The sequence below is a fragment of the Chlorocebus sabaeus genome, chromosome 11, assembly GCF_047675955.1.
Source record: "Chlorocebus sabaeus isolate Y175 chromosome 11, mChlSab1.0.hap1, whole genome shotgun sequence".
In the NCBI taxonomy this organism is placed as follows: domain Eukaryota; kingdom Metazoa; phylum Chordata; class Mammalia; order Primates; family Cercopithecidae; genus Chlorocebus; species Chlorocebus sabaeus.
The window spans coordinates 9869948-9893801 of NC_132914.1; the positions used below are offsets into that span (position 1 = coordinate 9869948).

Below are 23854 nucleotides of genomic sequence, written 5' to 3' on the forward strand. Positions count from 1 at the left end.
TCATTGACTTCTACAATACAGGTCACACTTCCTTACCTTCATCCTGCAAGGGTTCAATATTTGATGTTTCTTTATGCATAACTAGCACTCTAACCCAAACAAGCTTAGAAGACAACCATGGATATGTTTTACAAAGAAAAAAGGAGAGCAAAGAAAAAAATTGACTTTACAAAAGTAATTCACAAAACTCCTGACTAAAATAAATAATAAAATATATAGCCTTCCCACTGTCCCTTTCTAATTTTCCCTTCCTATCTTCCCTTCCAATTATTCCTTTCCTTGTTGCTTCCTGGGATGGAGGTGTCAGGATCTATGTGTGGAGGGTGAGCCATATATGAAGCCCAATAGTGGAAGGACTGAGAAAACCTGCTTTTGGAGACCAATGAGTTAAAGATATTCCTGTTGTCAAGACGGTGGGTCTGTAAAACTACAGGGCAAGTCTTTCTAGAGGAACATCACTGTCTCATTTCCTGTTTTATGACTGTAGTTAGTGACTTTAAACCATATCAGAAGCCATATGCAGCAGAGTTAGTTGTCACTTAATCCAATGCATTCCTCGTTTGCTCCCTTGTCCCTGTCTAAATTTGCATGAGAAAATTTACATGAAAGTACCCAGTAGAGTCTAGCATGTAATAAATGTTCACAAAATGTTGCTTTCTTATTTTTGCTTCTAAATCTTTTGTTTGTCAAATATTTTCTCCAAGTATAAATCCATTACTGAGCTTAATAAGGTATGTTAAACAATTCACCAAACATTCCCCCCAAAAGGAAAAAGCATACTCTTACATGCTGAAGAGATGCAGATTGAATTGACAGATGTAAAAGAGCATTTTTGTTCTAGATTTTCTAAAAAATTTAATTAGCTAATTTGAATAAATATTATTAGTTTAGGAGCTTTCTTTAACCCAGTTCCTAGTCAAAAAGTTGTTTCCGTCACTCCATACCTAAAACATTTAAATAGATACCAGCTGCCATTTGGACACAGAACAAAATGACCTTATAATTTGGCACCTCAATTTTCTTGTTATCCCAACTCTCACTGCATCCTACCCTGTCTTTTGGTATTCTAGCCACTCTAAATCCTTGTACTTGACAAACAGACTCTGTCTTACTTACAAGTTGTGGCATACTTTTTACCTTCATCAGGGACTGTCTTAGTCTGTTTTGTGCTGCTACAACAGAAGGCCTACGACTGAGTAAATTTATAATGAACAGAACTTTACTGACTTGCATTTCTGGAAGTTGGGAAGTAAAAGATCCAAGGGCTGGCATCAGACAAGGGTCTTCTTGCTGTGTCATGTCATGGCAGAAGAGCAAAGAGTGGATGAGAGAGAGCAAGACATCAAACATGCAGCATCAAGCCCTTTTATAATTGACATTGATCAATTGATGAGGTTGAAGCTCATAATCTAAACACCTCCCATTAGACCCCATGTCCCAAAACTGTAGCATCAGGGGCTTAAGTTTCCCACACATGCTTCTTGGGGAACACATTCAAACCATAGCAGGTACCAACTATTTTTTCTAACAGATATATCTTTCCATTATAAATGTATACCTATTTTTCACATGAGATATCATACTTTTTTTCTTCTTCCTTTTTAATAGATTTAGAGGGTACAAGTACAGTGTTTTTACATAGATATATTGCATAGTGGTAAAGTCTGGGATTTTAGTATAACCATCACCCAAATAGTGTACACTGTCCCCATTAAGTGATTTCTCATCCTTCATTCCCTTCTAAACCTCCACCCTTTCCAAGTCTCCAGCGTCTATTATTCTACTCTCTTTGTCTATCTGTACATATTATTTAGTTCTCACTTATGAGTGAGAACATACGGTGTTTGATTTTCTGTTTCTGAGTTATTCCACTTAAGACAATGACCTCCAGTTACATCTAGAAGGCAAATTTTCTTCTGCAGGTCCAGGGTAGGCACCACTCTTACAGGTTCCTCTTGCACCTAATACTGCTCCTCTCAGGGCACTTGTCACATTGTACAAGACCAGTTTTTAAAATGTCTCTCCCATTTGGTTGTAAAACCTCTGAGAGTGGGAGTCATGTATGTTTGTTATTTAACTGTTGAATTCCCAGTACCTTTTTCTATGCTTGGAACATAGTAAATATTCAGTAATTATTTTGCAAACTTTATCCTGTATTTTATTTCACTGCCCAGTTCACTGCCTTTTCTAGCAACACTTTAGTTACAGACATTGACAACACTCCAAAGAAAAGACGGAAATGATGAACTCTCGTGTGTCATGCACAGTTAGCAACTTGGTAATCTACCTGGAGCTATCCTTAAAAACTCCGATTGTAGAGTAGTAATTGTGCCAAATTATTGAATTATGTCATATCTTGTTCCATGAGTGTCATAATAACAATTCAACTTAATAGGCTTGATATTTACTGTTGGAGGCACGTCAGAGTCAGAAGGAAATTTGGACTACCTTAGGGCAAATAGGATGTGGCAAAGGACTTTTGTAAATACTATTCTGGCTAGAGTAGTATAACTTATTTCCATTAAATGTGTCATTACTGTATCACTATGATACTAGAAAGTGATAGAATGACTGATGTGTAAAATTCTGTGAAACATGTAATGAGAGTCATATATAAACAATATTTTAAGTATCACCACAGTAATCCTGGTGAGCTAGGTGTCCAGGCCAGAAACATTACTCAAGGTAGTTTGAAGATTGCCCAGAATCTCAGTGCACTAGGTCAGACCTACTTAGCTAACGTTGGTTTACTTTATTTTACTGTTTCTTTATAGCAAGAAAAGGAAAAAAGATACAAAGAAAATAAAGATACAACTTCCCAGTCCCTCTCTTTTTCTTCAAAGAAGTGCTACTTTAATTGGTTTTATCATTCTAGGAATTAATGATTGAAGGAGGAAGAGTTCCACCAGTTCAGAGGAACCCAGAATGCCAGGTTAGCTAAGTTTTCTCTCCTTTTATTATAAGGAGGAAAGAAAAAATATCATATTTTCAAGCCTAACTAACATCCAGTATCTAAATTCAAATTTTTCTGTGGCTCCACAGTTTCATAACCCAACTTCTGTGTTTTCTTTACTGCTGATTTATCTAGCTTATTTGAGTTGAAGTCTGGTTATGAAATACAACATCTCTTTGGGAGGCCGAGACGGGTGGATCACGAGGTCAGGAGATCGAGACCATCCTGGCTTACACAGTGAAACCCTGTCTCTACTAAAAAATACAAACAATTAGCCGGGCGAGGTGGCGGGCACCTGTAGTCCCAGCTACTCGGGAGGCTGAGGCAGGAGAATGGCATAAATCCAGGAGGCGGAGCTTGCAGTGAGCTGAGATCCGGCCACTGCACTCCAGCCTGGGCAACAGAGCAAGACTCCACCTCCAAAAAAAAAATAAATAACAACATTAGATTAAGGTCTGTGATTTTTAGATAAAAATAAATGTAGTCCAGGCATGGTGGCTCACATGTGTAATCCCAGCACTTTGGGAAGCCAACACAAAAGGGATGCTTGAGCCCAGGAGTTTGAGACTAGCTTGGGCAATATGGCAGAACCCTGTCTCTACAAAAACAACAACAACAACAACAACAACAAAGCTTAGCCAGGCATGATGGTGCATTCTTGTGGATCAAGCTGCTCAAGAGGCTGAAGTGGGAAGATTTTCAAGTGGCACCCCTTTTGTGGAATCACATTTAATCCTACCCTCCTCAAGGTGGATTTCCTAAATTGTCTGTTTCTCCATTGTCTTACATGAGCTGGAATGGGTTTTTTTGTGTGTTTATCTCACTAAGCATATCACTATATGCTTGAGGAAAAGAAATTGTATATCATTTTCTTAGTTTCCATTCAGTCACAACACCTAAAATACATACTGATAAATATTTATTGAGTCAATGAATAAGTCTCTACATTGAATGCATAATATTATCACAGCTGTTTTGCTAAGGCCATGTTTCTCCAAGTAAGGTAGCAAAATTTTCAGAGGGAGAGTGGTTTTAGTAGTGAATTTCATAATTATAAATGCTATGTTTTTAAATCATTATTTAGCATTCTTCCACCACCTCATCTATACACCACCTCCAGCTTTTACTATGCTCTCTAGTAAAGAAAAGAGTTGTAGGATTAAAGATGTCTGATGAGATCAGGCAAGTTTAGGGTGTGAGAATCTCATCAAGTATGTTCCACATCTAGTGAAAGTCAACCTCAAAGTCTTCAAGAGTAGGCATAGAATACACCTTACAATGGTACCCTTGGGTATTTATGAATTCTCTATACTGGCCTTTATATATTTCTGAGCATCATGATAAGTAGGGTCACTAGCTAAAGTAAAGAAAGAGCAAGGGAGTGTTATGTAGCTGAGATGAGATGAGACAAATGAGATGAGATGAATGAGTTAAGACGAATCTGAGAAAAAGATCATTTTTCCACATTTGTCACCTACTAGACCTTTTTTTTTTTTTTTTGCACCAACCAGCTTCTTTTTAAATATTCAGATATCTCCTGAGATTCTTAATCCTCATTGTAATAGTCCATTCTCACATGGCTATGAAGACATACCTGAGACTGGGTAATTTATAAAGAAAAGAGGATTAATTGACTCATGGTTCTTCAGGCTGGGGAGGCCTAAGAGAAACTTACAGTCATGGTGGAAGGGGAAAGGGAAGCAGGCATGTCTTACGTGCCCGAAGGAGGAAGAAAGCAAAGAGGAAGGTGCTATACACTTTTAAACAACCAAGTCTCATGAGAACTCACTCACTTTCATGAGAACAGCAAAGGAGAAATCCATCCCCCAGCAAGGGGCACAGACATAAATTCAAACAGTATTACTCATATAGGTTATTTTTATTTGTTTTGCTGATTTAAAAAAAAAAAATGCTAACACAATTCTCTCTTGTGTCGTAGATTTAAACTGAAGACCAAAACTTTTAAGTAATTTGCTCAAGGTCACTGAACTAGGCACTGGTGCATTATGGGTATGAAACAAAGTCTTCATTTTTCAAGTCCAGAGTTCTCGTGTTTATATTATCAGTGGTTCTTAAGCATTTATTAACAGTGAAACCATTTCCCCCTGAATTCAATCTTATGTAACCTCAATATATATAACTGATAAAGGTTGCATTTCATTAACACAAAAAAAGAATTAAAGATGTTTGAACTACCATAATGGTGGTAGCATTTTGTAAGACTCTGTTTGACATTTGTCTGTTTATTTACATGTCTGACAGTCTGTTTGCTTGGGTAGTGTGATATCATTCAGGATTAGAAGACTCTTAGGCAAATGAAATGATAAAAACTGATCCTAAATGACCTTGGATAAAATTATATCTTTGACACTGTTGAAATTTGCAGAGCTGAAAAAATATGACTCTGCAAACCCAGTCACATCATCCATGCCTGGCTCTTCACTATCCACTTGCCTCTCCCCCATTACTTTTTTGATCACTCATCCACAAGTGGGTGTTGTAACTAGAAATTTCTTGGCAACTATGACAATCAATCTTTGATGCTAGAGATAAACATCTGACTTCAAGAGGAGCCATTTCACTTGTCAAGCAGTTTATTTCTTTACGAGGAAAAAGTGATTTCCCTTTCAATGGATTGCAGTATCAAGAATGGAACAGTTTTATTTGTATTCCAGCATAAATAACTGCCTACACATTACTGGACTTGGACAATACTTTTATTTGTAGTGTTGGTGAAAACACGTCATAAAGGTGAACCAGAAGTTCAAGATGTTCTCAAGAACTGAAATAGATTCTATATTTTTGATGCTTAAAATGTACTATGACTAATTGTGCAGCTGGGGAAATCAACGAAATGGTTTTATGTTGTTTAAAAATTTGTAAAGATTATAATGTCAAAGCAACTTTTCAAGGCATTGTCTTACTTTCAACTCAGTGGCACTAAGGAAATTAACTAACATTGCCCCATGCCTGTAGATATCATTCAGCTCAAGTAGCAGAGTAGTCAGATCTTCACCAGTCTTTCCTATAATCAGCTACCTTCTTTCCCATTATAAATGGTTTCCCTGTGTAATTTTATCAATGTCCTTAATATTAAATATTATCTATATATCACAATAATTCCCAAATCTATAGCTAAATCTCTCTTTTCCAGAGTGTGAAATTTATTTCAACCCTCAACTTGATATCAGCTCTTTGTTGTACTGTAGTACCTCATACTTAATATATATCAAACTTTAATCATCACTTCATTTACATATTTGTTTTGTCTTTCCTGTCTTGTCTAACTTTAACACCATTCACCATTGGTGGCAACTCACCTTCTCCTCTTCTTCAACACCATACCATCAACCCCATACCAAGCAACCTGAAGTTCTGAGAATTGGAATGAAAATATGTCTTTTGAAGAGATATTGCCATTGTAAAGGACTTACCTCTGTAAGCTAGGATAATCTTTGAGAAAATTTTTGTTTTTAAGTCAGGATCTCACTCTGTTTCCCAGGTTGGAGTGTAGTGGCATGATCATGGCTCACTGCAGCCTTGACCTCCTGGGCTCAAGGGATTCTCTTGCCTCGGTTTGCTGAGTAGCTGGGAGTACAGGCTCTGTACCACCATGCTCAGCTAACTTTTTGTGTAAATTTAGTAGAGACAAGTTTTTGTTATGTTGCCCAAGCTGGTCTTGAACTCCTGGACTTAAACAATCCTCCCACTGAAATCTCCTGAGAGAAAGGAGACACTTAGTTGGTGTCATGCTATCTTCATTGAGTCTTGTTTGGGAAGCTGAGTCTCCTATAAGAATAATGGCTTTTCCTAATTTTAAAATAATGGCTTTTCCAAATTTTAAAAAAAATTTGTAAGTTATCATTTTGGCTAAATGAATGACTTATGGTAACTTAAGATTCTATTTTGTAATACACAGTATTTTAAACCTTTGGTACTTAAGAAAACTTTCAAAATCAAGCTCTAAGTTAAAATAAAGAAAAAAATTAAGTACCCTGAAGTCCAAAAGACATATTTGACTGATTTAATGTATTAAAATCATGCAGGAAACATTGTCAAATATAAAATGGTGTTTAACTTTCTTTAGGTTATATTCATATAAATTTGTTATTAGCATGTGTTGCAAAATTGCATAAAATTCCTGTAATTCTGATATGCCTCAGTATATGTCATCAATAATAATTATAATTGTTGTTTTGAATTACTGTGTGCCAAAGAAGTAACAAATTTCCTTGTCAATTGTATCTTTAACTGTTCTGATGAAAATGTTTTTGTCATCCACAGTCAACTGTTGTCTTCTTTTAGTCCTCTTGAGAAGATGGTTTTATAATCAGCTATAAAACTTTGACAGGTGCTCTTGAATGCAAGTTTCTAATAACTTTGGAGACTATGACATTAAGATAAAGGAAAAAACTTTTAGAACTCTCATGGAGAGTTGAAGTGTTCATGAATATCAAACAGAAGTTAACTGCATGAACTAAATTAATAAAAGTTTAATCTTTTTAACTTTGCTTAAAATGCTGCTGATCCTTTGCTTTGTTTTTCAGAGTCAAGGAAACTTCTTTTAAGCTATTACAGCTTGTAGCAATTGAGTAACATATACTCCTATGAACAAAATTGGAGCATATGTGTTTATCGCTACCTGATTTCTCCAGAAGTTAAAAACTATTTGAAAGTATTCTCAATTTATGGCAATATAGGTATTTGCGTAAGTGCAATCAGAATCTGTTTTCTTTTGTAACAGGGCACAATTGGAAAAACTGATTATTTTACCAAGGCTTTACCTGGAATAGCATGCTTTCCTTTTTTTTTTTTTTTTTTTTTTTTTTTTGAGACGGAGTCTGGCTCTGTCACCCAGGCTGGAGTGCAGTGGCCGGATCTCAGCTCACTGCAAGCTCCGCCTCCCGGGTTTACGCCATTCTCCTGCCTCAGCCTCCGGAGTAGCTGGGACTACAGGCGCCCGCCACCTCGCCCGGCTATTTTTTTGTATTTTTAGTAGAGACGGGGTTTCACCGTGTTCGCCAGGATGGTCTCGATCTCCTGACCTCGTGATCCGCCCGTCTCGGCCTCCCAAAGTGCTGGGATTACAGGCTTGAGCCACCGCGCCCGGCCGCATGCTTTCCTTTAAGGAATTAAACCTGACTTATAAAGCCAATAAAAGCTGTTGGTAAAACTTGCCTCATACTTTGCCCACACAGTCCCTGTACTGCGTTTCTCGCCTGTGGCAAGTAAAAATTGTCACTTTCTGACAGGACCAGAAGCCCCAAGTTATCTAGGGATGTTGAGAGGAGAGGAATTTTCCCAACTCACAGATATTTGAGAGTACAAACCCATGGCTGGGCTTGGCTTTAAAAAGATTCCTGTGGAACAGAGCTTCATCAAAGTCAACTTAAAAAAATCTATGTAAAAAAAAGTTATTCTTGCTGTGCTTTATAGAAATAATCAGACCATCTATAATAAAATTAAAGTTTATTTTGCAAACCAATCAGTCATATCATGATTTGTTTTTAAAATAAATAAGGACTGGAGAGAGAAAAATCATATTCCAAAAACTATAGTTTTTGCTAGTTGTTTTTGAGTTTTTATTTTTCTTCGATTTAGACTAAATCATACATTTTTTATGGATTTTAAGTCCCTAAACTAATGCTTTCAAATCTTTACTTTTAAAATTGGAAATTGCACTCTTTATCCTAAAACTCGTTATTTACTTTACAGTACACTGTCTGTTTAAATGCTGCACTAAAACAATAAATAAAAGTACTATCACCTTTGTCATAAAAGCCTTGGAATCCCAGCCTGGATTGCATGAGTACTCAGACAGCTCAGGCAGCAGCAATGCAGTTCCACTCCTCACACCTTAGGGTCAACTGCCTCCCACACTACACCCCCTGTCAGCGGGAGGAAGCCAGAGTAATTAACACTCTTTTCCCACCTTCATAGCCTACACCTTAAAAATATGGTGCTATGAAACCCAAAGGGAGGGGCTGAAACTGCCTTTGCAAAATTGTAACTGAAGAAACTGTGACAGTGAAAAATCAAAACTAACTGACTCCATCTTGCTTCTAACTTTTAAGATGTCCTTGTTTATTCCTGGGCATAGACTGAACTAACTTTGGGAAGGAATTCAGTTCATGGTTTGACTCTGAAACAAAATTAATAACAGCCCTTTCCTGAAAAGACCTCCTTCTGTCCAGGAAACAGTCTGCCTTTTCAGGACTAACACATTAACTACGAGATATTCAGCTTCTGGCTCCAAGAATCTGAACCTCCCCAAATTGCCCCTGGGGATGACACCATTATTGTAAAACCTAGGATCGCCGCTTGGGGTATTTTGCAGACCCTGCACTCGATGGATCAGTTGACACCACACAGACCAATAATCCGGCTCAACCAGTTCTGCCATCCCACCCAAGAAGAGAAGACAGAAAGAAAACCTCACTTCAACCCTCTATGATTCCAACTTCCACCGCCTATGATTCCATCTCCAACCTGACCAATCAGCACTCCCCACTTCCCAAATCCCTACCCACCAAATTATCTTTAAAAACTCGGATCCCCAAATGCTCAGGGAGACTGATTTGAGTCATAATAAAAGTTCGGTCTCCCACACAACCGGCTCTGCCTGAATTACTTTCTCCATTGCAATCCCCCTGTCTTGATAAAGCAGCTTTGTCCAGGCAGCGGGCAAGGTGAACCCACTGGGTGGTTACAACCTCAGCCTCCTAAAGTGCTGAGATTACAGATGTGAGCCACTGTGCCCTGCAGCAAATTCTATTTTTTAATGTTTTTACTTTATTTATTTATTCATTCATTCATTTTTTTGAGACAGGTTCTCACTCTGTTACCCAGGCTGGAGTGCGGTGACACTATCATGGCTTACGGCAGCCTTGACACCCTGGGCTCAAGCGATCCTCCCACCTCGGCCTTCTGAGTAGCTGAGACTATAGGCTCATGCACCACACCTGGCTAATTTTTTTTTGGTAGTATTGGGTTTTTGCCATGTTGCCCAGGCTGGTCTCAGACTCCTAGCTCAAGCAATCTGCTCACCTCAGCCTCCCAAAGTGCTGGGATTACAGGCATGAGCCACCATGCCCATAAGCACATTCTTATGTGGTTTTCCTACCATTATTCTACTCTCACTCTTTTTGTTCTCTGGAGTATAAGAATAATATCCACTGTTCTTCACTATAACATTCAAACTCCTAAGCACAACTAAAAGACCTTTCACAAGGTAACCACAACTCTTCCAATAGGCTCATTGAATGAATGTTACTTCATACCACACTCTTTTCTTCAGCAAAACTGAAACTGCTATTATTTTCAAAACACACAATATTTGATTATAATTCTACAATGTTCTTTAAAGATATTACTTCAGTAACCATTTCTTCAGTTTCTACTCTACCTAGAAAATTTCTAATCAAGTTAATATTTCCAATTCTAACATTATCTCCTTATTAATTTCTTTCCAACTTTCTAATTTATAATTTTAATGAGATTCTATAAAGCACTGCTCATAGTCCCAATTGTAGAATATTCTTAGTATCACTTGACATTGCAATGTATAATTACACATCCCACTGAGTGGATGGTGAACTATTCTTGGGAAAGAAATGGTCTTATTCATCTGTTTGTCACCAGGACGAGGTCTAATACTTAGTCCTTCTCAACAGGCATTCCCATGACACTTTATAATTGTCTCCTCTGTAACACTTATCATGATTATAATGAGATAATTAACTGTGCAATTAATTAATCTCTGTATTTCCTGATAGAATAACTCCAACAACTTACCTTCACCTTTTCATGCCCGCCATCTACCATAATGCTGGCAGATAGTAGGTATTCAGTAAAAACAAACTAAATAAATGAGTAAATAGAGGTATTACTACAGAAGTGAACACCAATAACCTAAATAGTATTGAATCTGTCAAGTGATGATGATGTAATATCTGTTTTCCATATGTCTTTGCTCAGCAGAGACTTACTATATAAAGACATAGCACATCAATTCATGTCTTTTTATATTCTTGTATTTGAAGATGTCCTTTGATCTTGTTTAATCTATGTTTGTTAAAAGAAATTTTTCCCAGCCACTTATGTCTGGGTGACCCTATGGAAATCAATGACTTTTTCTGATACTGTATTTTTCTTGTCTATAAAGTGAGGGTAAATAAATTCCAAATTGTGTTTTCTGAAGATTAAATGAGATACTATAAACACCAGCACATGGCACACAGACTGCTACACGTTAAATACTCAGCAAATGCTCCACTTCCGTATTTCCTCCCTTCCTTCATCCTCACTCTCCCTTTATTCCTCCCCCTCCTGTCCTACTTCTCTCCTTTCCTTTCCTCCTTCCCTCTTTCTTTCCTTCCTTCCTCCTTGCTGTTTTTTCTTCCTTTCTTACCTTCTCTAATAAGGGGTAAATTTTTTTTAGAGAATCATCTTATTCATCTTGTTATCCCTAGAGCCTAGCATTATTGCTGATACATAAGAAGCACTCAATAGATACTCTTGGAACCATATCTGAATTTTCTGAGATAAGAGTCCATTAACCTGAAGACCATGTTAATCGGGTAAAATTATTTAGGAGTATTCTATATTTGAAGAGAGAGCTATCATGAAAACATGCTAGGTCCCAAGATAATTATTTATCCCAAGATAATTAAAATAACATTTTACCTTATTTTTTCCCTATATTTCTGTTAGCAGTAAATTGCCTTTATTAAATTTAAGATCAACAAAGTCATTTTTTAGCATAAAAATTTTACATTTGAAAAATAAAAATACTTTAGAGAAATTTTATTACTTCAGACTTACCAGCCTTAGGGATGAAGAATTGGTTGCTTTGATTTATAAACCATTTACCTTGCTGTTCTATTTGTCTTGAATGCTGGTGAGTTTTAGTTGTTTTGGAAGCTAGTGACTCAATTTACTTAATAAGCGTGTAGAGAGGAGTATGAAGAGTGGCTCTAATAATACTCTAATGTGCTATCAGAGCAAAGGATTTGGTCAAAAATGAAGACTAACAATTTGATATTCCGATGGAAAGAAAAAAAGAAAATATTCCAATTGCTGGCTGGGCTGGCCAACAATTGAAGACTAACTTCTGTAACAGGGATTTTCAGAGAGTTGGGGTCCTATGCAGGTTAGAGAAAAGACACACATAAACAAAATCCTAAGTGGGGATGGGTAAGAGATCAATGTCTCAACTCTGCTGAGAGAATAAGGTGGTCAGAATTTTTATGACTACAATTCTGTGCTAGAACATGAAATACAGTCAACAAGGAACCCCTGTCCTCACCTTCCCCAGACTTCGTGGTTACCTGCATTTTAACGCCATTACAGCTCCTCAATTTTTAGGTTCTAATTGGTTTTGTTGTTCTTTACTTTGTGTTTGCTGTTTCAGGCCTATTTCCAAAAGATTAAATCCAGTTTCTGTCTTTTCTTACCCAATGTAACCTTCTTTAAGCCATGTGCATTAACTCCATCAATACTTAAAGTGAGAGGAACGTTTTTAAGAAAAAAAAAGGGAAAGACAATACAAATGGGAGAATTAACACACTAAAGATGTTATCAAGGGTTTCCTAGTTTCCTTGGTATGGTTCATGTGCTTTGTAAAAAATGTTTTGCAATCAAAATAATGGTAAAGAATTTATTTTCTTCTTTTTTTTGGCCAAGAAATGTGTGTGTGTCTGTGTGTGTGTGTGTGTGTGTTTCACCTTTTCTTTCATTTTTTTCTCATTATATTGAGGGTAGAAAAGGACATTGAACATTGTAAGAAGACCTCACTAAGATGGTCACATTAAATGTTAAACACAGATCAACATTTTTAATGCTGAATTTTGTATTATGAAATTATAAAAGAGTAACTTAACAGTTTCAATTATCTGTAAAATAAGCTTTTGTTGAATGTATGTTTGGTTTGTATTAATGTTTTGGCAAAACCAGTAATGCTACTTCTCTCAGAAGCCTGGAAAATTTACGTTTTGGGAGTTGGTATGGTAACAGCTCTTTGGAGAGGTATTTTTCTTCTAACTGCTAATTCCTAGGTAGTAATGCTTTTGATACTGCGGTCAACCCTGTGAGTGTGATGCTGAAATAAACTAATGAACCCCTGTCACACAACTATTTTCTTTGTTCTTCTCTTTCTTCCTGTACAACTTGTGCTGCTGATTCTAAAAACAGAGCAGGGTCCAGTGAACTTAAGCAGGAAGTTGCATATAAAGTGACACCTTTCGGAGAAGTAACAGGAGAGGTGATCTAAATGTGATTGGTGGATTCCATGGTACTTGCTCCAAAAAGTAATTGGTCTTCCATTGTGTATGACTATAAAAGCAACAATATACAGAGAGAGGCAGAGCAGAAGGAAGTAAGGAAAGTGGAGAGTTGAGGTAGCTAATTTCTAATGAGAGTGAGAAAGGGACCGTGAGAAAATTTCTCTTGAAATCTTTATTACTCAGTCATCTGGATAAAATGGTGGCTACTTTTCTCCTGAGCACCTTTTTGCTTCATTTTACTGCTGCTGTGGCTTCAGAACCGTAAGGAAATATTGCACTATGTATAGCAAAGTACTAACAAAATGACCTCATGCAATATGTTTCATGTTAAAATGTAATTACATTTTTACCATTTCACCTTCTGAGACTGAGTGCTGGTTTGTTTGTTCTATAAATTTTAAGCAAATATAAAGACAATTGACCTCTTTTTCTTAAGATACTTCTCTGTGCCTAAGTTTACTGTAATACCATCTGTGAAAAAGGTACATATTTCAGGGATATTTCAGTAAGGTAAAGATGCTTTCTGTGGATGTTCTCCATTTCTCCTACCTGTGTTTACAGTGTCAGTTACTTTCTTTGCATAGGCAATATATCCTATGGGTGTCCTCTGTGATTCAGAGTGATTCTGCAGGAAAAGCTTGTCTCCACCTCTTAAAACTTAATGAATCTGTATCCTTGAGTGTCATCTTAGAATATGATGGATCCAATACCACTATTTTTGACCAGTTTGTGGAAGAAGATAACTTCTATGCTTGTGCAGATTTCAAGGTCAGGCATTGAATTTGACATTTCAGGACTTCAGATGGAAAGATGAAATTATTTTTTAAAAATTATTTTTAGAGTGGTAACAAATCTTGGTTGGGGATGAATTGTAAAAGGTAGGAAAGAAAATTGGATAATACCTGGAAGTCAAGAAATAAAGAAAATTTTCACATGCAACAAAACTTGGGAAATACTGCCATACTTCTATCATAAAAAGATGTAATGAGGTAACAGTAAAAAGTTTTTTTAGATAGTAAAATTGTTCCACAATTTGAGGAAAGAGAATGTAAGCAAAGAAGAGAAGGGTTGGGACTCAGGGCAACAAAAACCATAAGCAAAAGGCAAGAAGATATAAGAAAAAAGTTTCTTAGAAAGTGTCCTCACGCTAAATAAAGAAATTATAACAGGGAATCACTGTCTCTCATTAGGAAAACGTAGGTTTACAAGTCTCTCTTATTGTAAGAAACCAAATTAAGACATTGTTCACCATCTTAACATCCAAAAATAATTTCTTCATTCTCTGCTCTTTCACATAAAAAGGTCTCTCAGAAGTCATCTGAACAGTTGGCTTTTATTACCTTGCTGGCTAAGGGAGATACTCATCAAATGTCTGAGAGAAGATCTGTAGCAGTCATTTCAGAGGAGAAGGCAACCTTTATACAGACAGATAAACCCATCTATAAATCAGGAGAGAATGGTAAGTAAATATTTGTGTTTCCTTAGTATCATTGGCTTCAGAAATGCATTCACCAAATTAAGAGCAATTCAAAGTTGAATTTTACTCTTAAATTGATTCTTAACATCACGGAATTGTGAATTTCTGGAATTCTTATTGGTTGCCTGGGTCAGTTATGAAAGAGTACCCTCCAACATCAGTAATTGAATGCTTTGTTTCATAAAATTTTCAATACCATTTTCAGTGTTTACAAGTTCTAGCGATAGGCCTATATAATGTAATGGCTACAACTGTAGGATGTGGAGGACAATGGTTTGGTTTGAATCTTTGCTCCATAACTTACCGATTGGGCAAGATAATTAATTCTCTATTTAAGGCTCAGTTATTTCACCTGCAAAATGGAAATAAAAGTGTTTCACTTGTAGAAATATTGTTAGAGTAAAATAAGATAGTCAATGTAAAATAGTGCCTAACATTCAGTAAAGACCCCTAACTAATATTATTATCACTATTATTCATACTAGTAGAAGTAATAATGAATCTGATAACCTAGGTAAAGCCCTTCTCGTTTCTTTATTGTTGTTGTAAGTAGAAGGTAGCAGAAAGAACACCAAATCAAGATTCAGAGGGTTTAGTTTTGGTCTTGGATCTGTTAGTAAATAATTGGCTTTTGCAAAGTAAATTCTGTTATTTAGGACTTAGTTTTCTCATTCGTAAAATTAAAGAGTTGGAAGAAAGCATCTCTACATTTAATTCTGGTAATTATTATATATCATTTATTGAAAATAAATAGAACTAAACTCAGAATTCTTATAGTGAGATTTTTGCTAAATTATATTTTCTCTTTTGGACTCACTAAAATGCTATGATGAAAATTATGTATACAAAGTTAGCTAAGATAGTTTTTCTAGAATTCTGCTAAAATTAATATTTGCTAGCATCAGTACATTTTTTCAGGAAAATTATGTTTATCTCCCGCCGTATGTATTTCACATTTATCCTTCTGTGACTAATTCTGTCACCAATGCTGAAGATCTCTCTATGGGCTATAAGGGCAAAAGTTCCCAGCAGTAGTAGCTGCTAGTGTCAGCCTTGGTCACAGCAGAGCGTCCTGAACAGAAGAATTATCAACGTGCAATAAGAGATCTTTCCCAATGAAACCCCAATCTGAAAGAGTCAAGTCAGAGCCAGGGGAGAAGGGAGCATAGTATTCCATGATTGCAAGGCAATTAATTTCTCTGTTTACAAGCAATCATACCTGGAGGGAAAATAACAATAACAACAAAAAATGATCCCCCCGCTCTCTCTCTCTCTCTATCTCTTTTAGTTCAGTTTCGCATTGTGACCCTGGATACCAAGTTCAAGGCTGTTGAAGATTTGGTGAGTTCAATAATTTCTAGTGGTACAATTAGACAAATCCATTGCTACATAAAGCTCCTTCAGGAAGCTTTCCATATGTGTGGAAATGAGGTTCCAACGTAGGGTACTTTATGGGTATAGCTTCAATGCTAACCTCACGTTTAAATGGAAAACTTTCATTTGTAGTGAGATGATGTATATTTTTTAGGCCTTTTCATTATGTAAAGTAAATATAGGTTGTATGGAACCTGCTTTCTCCTTCCCAGAAGATGTTTGGGATTTATTTCGCATTTGTGATTTTCTTGGCATCTTTAGCCATAGAAACGTTGTCCTCCGGGGAAGTAAAGCCTAGGTTTTGATACTTAAATTAAGACATATTTAGAGCTTTGCAATGCAATATTTGGCAAAAAATAATGTGCAATTACAGTATTAATCTGTATTGTTTTTTCCTCTTTCAGTATCCTTTAATCACAGTTCAGGTAAGAGACCTGCTTTTTACATTCATTCTTTTAAAATATTTAGATAAAGGTGATTTGTTTTGGTTTTTATAATCCATAATTAGGAATTAAGATGACTAAAATAAGGGGAAGTGAAAGTCTTTATGTGCATACACAATGTAAGGCATCAGATGAAGGTCTAAATCAAGTACTGCTGCTTTTGGTGTAAGCCGTGTGGCAAATGCATTATCTTGGTTTTTACGGAGAATAAAGCATTGAGATTTTTCTAAGCAGTGTCCTTGCCTGAAATTGCTTAATTTTGGCTGCCGGCCATTTTCAGTCTTAATCTAGTCACTTCTTGTTTTAAGGAAATAGAAAACACAAACATCTAAAAATTTTGAAATATGCTAGAAGGTGATATTATTATAAAACTGACTCTGTTTTCAGAAAATAATTAAGGGAGGCTCTTCCTAACTGTTCTAGTCTCTAGAATAGCGGGGTCTTCAAACTTATTTGAAGTCGTATACTTATCAGTAAAAAATTGTATCAACCAACTCCAACATATGTATTTTAATCTGTTACACACAATGTGCAACAGTATTGCTAGCTATGTCTGAAGATGGGTACACTGAGATCCAGGCTCAGCACTAGTAATTATGTATGTAAATATGTGCATCAAATAGTCTTTGTATAATTTAGATGGCTTTGACTTTGTTACAGAGGTGTATCCTACACTAAGCTCATCCTTATAATAGAAAAATTATCATGTCAGTCATTTTCATGTTGTCTGCATTATCAGTAATCTATAACTAGTATTTCCATCACATCCTGATTCAGCTAACATTGCATTCCATTGAAAGTAACAGAAAGCTTAACTAAAGTTGACTTAAACGAGTAAAGATTCTTTGTTTTCACAAACCACTAAGTCTGAGTGTAGACACTTAGCAACAACACAGTGCTGCCAAGGATCCAGGCTTTTTCTGCTTAACCTCTCTGCTACCCTCAATGTATTGTTTTATTTTCACTGCCAACTAGGCCTGATTCTTTTAGAGAGAATTTCTAACCAGTGACTTCCCCTTACACTTAATCAACCAACACTTTGTCACTTGTACAACTCTAACTGAAAGGAAGTCTGAGATATTAATTCAGCCTTAAGATTTGTTTTGTTTTGTTTTGTTTTGTTTTGTTTTGTTTTGAGTCAAGGTCTTGCTCTGTTGTGTAGAATGGAGTGCAGTGATGTGAACACGGCTCACTGCGGTCTCAATCTCCTGAGCTCAAGCAATCCTCCTGCCTCAACCTGTTGTGTAGCTGGGACCAGAGCTACACAGGAAAAAAAAATTGCCACCATGCTTTACTAATTTTTAATTTTTAATTTTTTTGTAGAGACATGTTCTGACTTTGTTGCCTGGGCTGGTCATGTACTCCTGGGCTCAAGCAATCCTCCAACCTCAGCCTCCCAAACTGCTGGGAACATAGACATGAACCACTGTACCTGGCCTCTAGCTTTCTAGACTTTACAGTAGAGGAAAGAAAAAAAAATTGTAGTGAGTAGTGAAGTATGTTTTTGTCTTTTTATGGAGATCTTTTTAGTCAGGATTTCTTTAATCACAGCTGAATGATATCAATAAATTTATTTTCTTTTTCCCCCTAGAAAATATACATTGTTTCTAGAATTTATTAATAAGTTAATAAATTTATTTATATTGGCATCATCAATCCTCTCTTGTCATACAACTTCCACTTAGCAGCTCTTGCATGCAAACTGTGCAATTCATGACCAACTTATGTAGAGACTAAATAAAAACCCGTGGCAATTTTTATAAGCATTTGTTAGCATGTGTTTCTTTGTGACCCTTTTGGTGTGAGTTCATCGCTTTGGACAGCACCACTCTGAAGCAAGCAAAATAAGTTTCTAATTCTTTAACTATGGAACTTTAACTATGGAACTGTTAGCCATTTTGGGTTTAAGTGAGATATACGTTAAGATTGGAATTGAATGCATTGAGGAAGTTATGCTGCTTCTACAATTTGAGATAAATAGTGCAATAAAATGATTGCATTTTCTTTACTTCCAACAACTATAGAAACGATCCAAAATATATCAGCAAAGGGTAATGCTCTCATGCAAACTCTGATTGTTTTTTTTTTTTTTTCCATTATTTTCTAGGATCCTCAAAACAATCGGATTTTTCAATGGCAAAATGTGACTTCTTTCCGAAATATTACCCAACTCTCATTCCAGTTGATTTCGGAACCAATATTTGGAGATTACTGGATTGTTGTGAAAAAAAACTCAGGGAAGACAGTGACACACCAATTTGCTGTTAAAAGATATGGTAACCAGTTGCTATTTGTAGTTGTCCTATGTAGATGAAGGGTTCAAAGGATGGAACAAAACAACATTTATGTTACACTTAGGCAGGAGTAGGTGAAGCTTGATCTGATTTTCTTTATCTCCCTTATCTCCCTTCCTTGACCTGGTTGGCTTTTTCATCAGTACTTTGCTGCTCCTCATTCCTTCCCCAGTATCCTTATTCTGATTCCTACCTTCTTTTTCCCCCTAGAAAATAAACATTTTTTCCTAGAATCCCCGCAGTCTTCTAGGAGAGATCTAAGAGATTGCAATAGAAACAAAATGTGAGGCTGGGTATAGTAGCTCACACCTGTAATCCCAGCACTTTGAGAGATTGAGGCGGGTGGATCATGAGGTCAGGAGTTCGGGACCAGACTGCCCAACATGGTGAAATCCAGTCTCTACTAAAAATATAAAAATTAGCCTAGCATGGTCATACATGCCTGTAATCCCAGCTACTCAGGAGGCTGAGGCAGGAGAATGAGAATGGCTTGAACCCTGTAGGCAGAGGTTGCAGTGAGCCAAGATTGCACCACTGTACTCCAGCCTGGGCAGCAGACTGAGACTCCGTCTCAAACAAGCAAAAAGAAACAAAATGTGAAATTCTGAGGATAGGGAAAAGAAAAGGAAGAAGAAGAATTAATCATTAGTGAGACACCACCATGTAGAATGGTGCCACACAATTTGGGGCAAATGATAGCTCGTACATAGCTCGTACAGATGGAAGGTACAAGGAATCATAGTAAACTTTAAGACTGCAATTTCCTGTGATTGTGCAGGCTAAAGAATATTTCTCTTTGTTTCCAGTGCTGCCCAAATTTGAAGTTACGGTCAGTGCACCACAAACAGTAACTATTTCAGATGATGAATTCCAAGTGGATGTTTGTGCTAAGTAAGTATTTATTCAGGAGATTTACCTTTACAAGAAAACAAAGCTCAGAGAGAATGAGAAGTGAGATTAACCATGAAACTTTAATTATTTACACACTTACATTAATGTTATTAGAGAAGCAATGAATCCTCATTATAGAATATTTGAAAAATATGGAGAAAAATACAAGACATTAACTATTATTAATTTGACCAACTGCCATTAACATTGTAATGTCACTAACATTGTAAGTTTCCTCTAATTTTAATGAATATTTTCCATGACTGCAATCATACTTTTCTATTTATTATAATTAAGAAAACATGTCTTCATATTATGCCAATCTTTTCATTAATTCCAATTTTCTGTTGCACAAACATATTTATATGTGACTGTACCAAATTTAATTATTTTATTATATAATATATTGGCTGTTTCATTTTGTTTTCCTGGTAATTAATAATTTTGCAGTATATGTCTTTGTGTATAACATACAATAGGTAGCTTTTGAATTAAAAATTCTTTACTTAAGAAAGATTTCCAGAAAAGGAATTACCAAGACAAAATCTGTAACATTATTTTAGTCTTCTGATTGCCATACTCCTCACTAAACATGTTGTGCCAATGTAGAATTCTAGCAGCTGGTATGAAATTGTCTCATTGAATCTTCACTATCATGGCATGTTTTCATTAAAATAAGAATATGAGCTATTGAAATGGCAAAGTGAAAATAAGGCATCGTATCAATTTAATCTGAATTATTTGAATTCTCTTAATTAAAAAAAATTCTACATGATATCAGAAATTTGTATTTTGTTTTTGGAAAATTATTTTTAATGTTTTTTCCCCCCTTTTTTAATGCCTTCTCTCAAATTTCTAATAAACAATTGGCCAGGCACGGTGGCTCATGCCTGTAATCCCAGCACTTTGGGAGGGCAAGGTGGGGGGATCACCTGAGGTCAGGAGTTCAAGACCAGCCTGGCCAATATAGTGAAACCCCGTCTCTACTAAAAATACAAATAATTAGACGGGCGTGGTGGCAGGTGCCTGTAATCCCAGCTACTCGGGAGGCTGAGGCAGGAGAATTGTTTGCACCCAGGAGGCGGAGGTTGCAGTGAGCCGAGATCATGCCTCCTCACTCCAGCCTGGGCAACTGAGTGAAACTCCATCTCAGAAAAAACAAACAAACCAATGAAAAAAACAGCTAACATTTTTGAATGTCAACTAGTTTGTTTAGCTCTGCATATATTATTACCACAGTGCTATGAGATAGGAGCTATTGTCATCTCTATTTTACAAAGAAAGATAATAAGACACAGAGGATTAAAATAACTTATCAACAGTAATGGAGCTTGTTGATGGCAGAACTAGGATTTAGACCTAGGTTGCTCAGCTTCAAAGCTACTCTCCTAATCAATAACTGTTATATACTTTATAAAAACAGTTAACAATATTAATGTTTGCCATATTTGTTAAACACTTTATTTAACTTATGATATGAAAATTACTTGCCTTTGAGTATTTTCAGCAGTCTATTAAAGATATATTGGTTAAAGGGTTGTCTAATGAACGTGCAAGGGGGGTTCTTAAGATGCCTTTGATGCCCCAGAGAATCTTGGAAACCAGTTTTCAGCCTTCTTTTTTTTTTTTTTTTTTTTTTCAGTAGCATTTCAAACCCTCTTTTGACTTTGGGAAATGATGATAATTTTTTTTCTGAGTTTTAATGAAGAGTAGTTGAAAATACCAGAATTTAATACACATGAGAGAGACTGTAGATCATTGATGTTGAAAATGATGAGGTGTTAAATATAAGCTGGAAGAAATCCGGAGTCCTAAACTGGTTTCGCTAGAAAGGCCATACACAAAGCCAGAGCTTTCAACCGCATTAACATCTCATTTATTTGTCTGCACAATAGTATGCTAAAAAAACTACAGCACATTGGGAGAGAAAAAATGTTTCTCAAGCATGGCCTTTGGAAAAGACTTGCAAACCTGATTTCTTGAAATTTCTTTAATATTGTATTCTGGATAGGGTTACATTAAGGAGTAAATCCGTATCAGCAATAATAATATCCTGCCAAAAGGCCAGGCAGCTAGACTGCAGCTGTGCTTGCTACAAAGTTATTTCTGGGCAGATTGTGAGAGCACTGCTTCTAGAAGGTTCACACGAAATTGGTTCATCTTAAATTGTATGATGCTGTGTCTGTGTTTCTTTAGTCCTTTCTGGGATTTAGCTTAGAATGCCTAGAGAAAACAAGAAAAAAATGGATTATTTTAGCAAACAATCTCAGAGATGCCTTAGGCTTTTAAGAGGGAAGAAAATTTACCTATAGGCAAAGAGATTTTAATACACTGCATTAGCATTCACAGAAAGCTTTTCAAATCACAAACAAAGGGAGAATGTTTATTCTGTCCTGTTTTAAACATTTAAGCTACCTGTCTTATGGGCATATGTTAGCTTACAGATAACACTGCAGTAAGAGTTCTATTTTATAAATAAAAGACATTAAGTAGAAATAAGAAGAAATGTTCAGAAATAAGAAGAAATATGTGTGGCCAGATCTAAGTCTGGCCTTTATATAATCATGAAACCTGACACATGATTTTATTGATGTGAATTGACCCAGAATCTCAGAAGTGTTAGGAATGTTTAAATAGAAAGAGAAAAAGGTGAGTGGAAAGAAAAGGGCACAGGCCACGGAGTGAGGCAGATCTGAGTCCGAATTTTAGTTTCATCAATTACAATGTGGAGAAGTAAGTTACTTGACCTTATTTTACAAATCAGGGTCACTGGGAAAAATAAATGATATATATCAGTGTCCAACAATTAGAAAAAGTATTCTAATCTGTGAAAATAATATTCACTTTTATTATATGCTAGTTTTACATTTGTTATCTATTAACAAAAAGAAAAACTCCAATTAACTAGATTTGCCTTTGGTTGAACCTTTACAAATCTTGTGTTGTAGTTTTGTGTTTTAGGAGAAAATGAGATACTCAAACCCACCCCATAAGGTATTATATTTTTGGTCAAAGCATAACCAGTTCATGCCAAGCCCCATAGCCTTTATATTTATTGAGTGATAAATAAAAACTCATGCTTAAAATACTGATGTGGAAATATTTCAAGATCCTGAATCATCCAAGTTTGATATACATATATATTTTTCTGATAGAAGGGAAAGTGCTATAATGTTATGATGTTTCTATCAGATTAAAAAATTTTTTAAAAAACTCAGTTTAAGCATTAAATCATATTCAATGAGATTTTAGATTATTTTAGATTATTTTAGATTCTGCCTTACCCTGAATTCGATTTTTTAAAAAGCAACCAAATCCTCCTAAGAGATCAAATGCCCAGTTTAACCTGAATTCTGTGGGGAACCTAAAGCCTCACCAGTAGGTGAGAATTCCTAATTCAATTTGGTTAGACTGGGTTACTCATAGTTTAGAGACTTCCTACATAATTTCTGAAGAAGATCATAAAATATTGCTATGATATTGGTTGTCTGTAATCATAACTACACCTTCCCCTATTAGGTATACCTTTGGCCAACCTGTGCAAGGGAAAACCCAAATCCGGGTGTGCAGAGAGTATTTTTCTTCAAGCAATTGTGAGAAAAACGACAATGAAATATGTGAGCAATTTATTGCACAGGTAAAGACCACAATCTTTACTCCAAAATAAAAGTTCTCACTCATTTTTCATTCTTATTCTTTCTTTGATTTCATTTATAAGAGGGGCTTCACAATACTGTTTTCATTTTATTGATCATGGAGTTTGCAGCTAAATAAAGTGAAGAAAGAGAAGAAAATACAGGGCTTAAAGTAGCCTTTTATTCCACAGGCCACATAAATTGTTATCCACCCCTAGATTCATGGGAATTTTAGAATCCGAAAGGTATCATGGGCTTTGTTGTTTTATGTACTGCCTAGGTAGCCTCCCTGATTTTCCTTTGGAGAATTGTTAATCATTTTTTAAATGAGTCTGTGATATTACTCTCCATGCCACCTGGATATTTTTTTTTAAATTGAAACAGCTTATTTGCAATCAGCTGCAATTCAGAGTACCCCCACTATATTACTTTAGACTTGCAGTTCATATCCGAAGTCATCATTTGCTCTCTCTATCTGCAGCATCCTACCTTAAGTGAACAACT

General features: G+C 36.0%; 1 protein-coding gene across 1 annotated transcript; it reads left to right on the forward strand.

The window, feature by feature from the left end:
- The first annotated feature begins 13752 nt into the window (after positions 1-13752).
- Positions 13753-23399, forward strand: LOC140712716 (alpha-2-macroglobulin-like protein 1). Its single transcript, XM_073020308.1, has 7 exons — positions 13753-14004; positions 14539-14695; positions 15924-16054; positions 16492-16512; positions 18638-18806; positions 19631-19715; positions 23235-23399. The coding sequence occupies exons 1-7, from the start codon at positions 13753-13755 to the stop codon at positions 23380-23382; spliced, it is 963 nt and encodes a 320-aa protein (XP_072876409.1). The 3' UTR covers positions 23383-23399.
- The last annotated feature ends 455 nt before the right edge of the window (positions 23400-23854 follow it).

Bases quoted from the DNA above. Each gene is read 5' to 3' on its own strand.
- LOC140712716 (XM_073020308.1), top strand. From the start codon at position 13,753: ATGCTTTCTGTGGATGTTCTCCATTTCTCCTACCTGTGTTTACAGTGT. The intron at 14,005-14,538 runs GTCAGGCATTGA...TCACATAAAAAG, and splicing joins ATGCTTGTGCAGATTTCAAG to GTCTCTCAGAAGTCATCTGA. The intron at 14,696-15,923 runs GTAAGTAAATAT...TCTGTTTACAAG, and splicing joins CTATAAATCAGGAGAGAATG to CAATCATACCTGGAGGGAAA.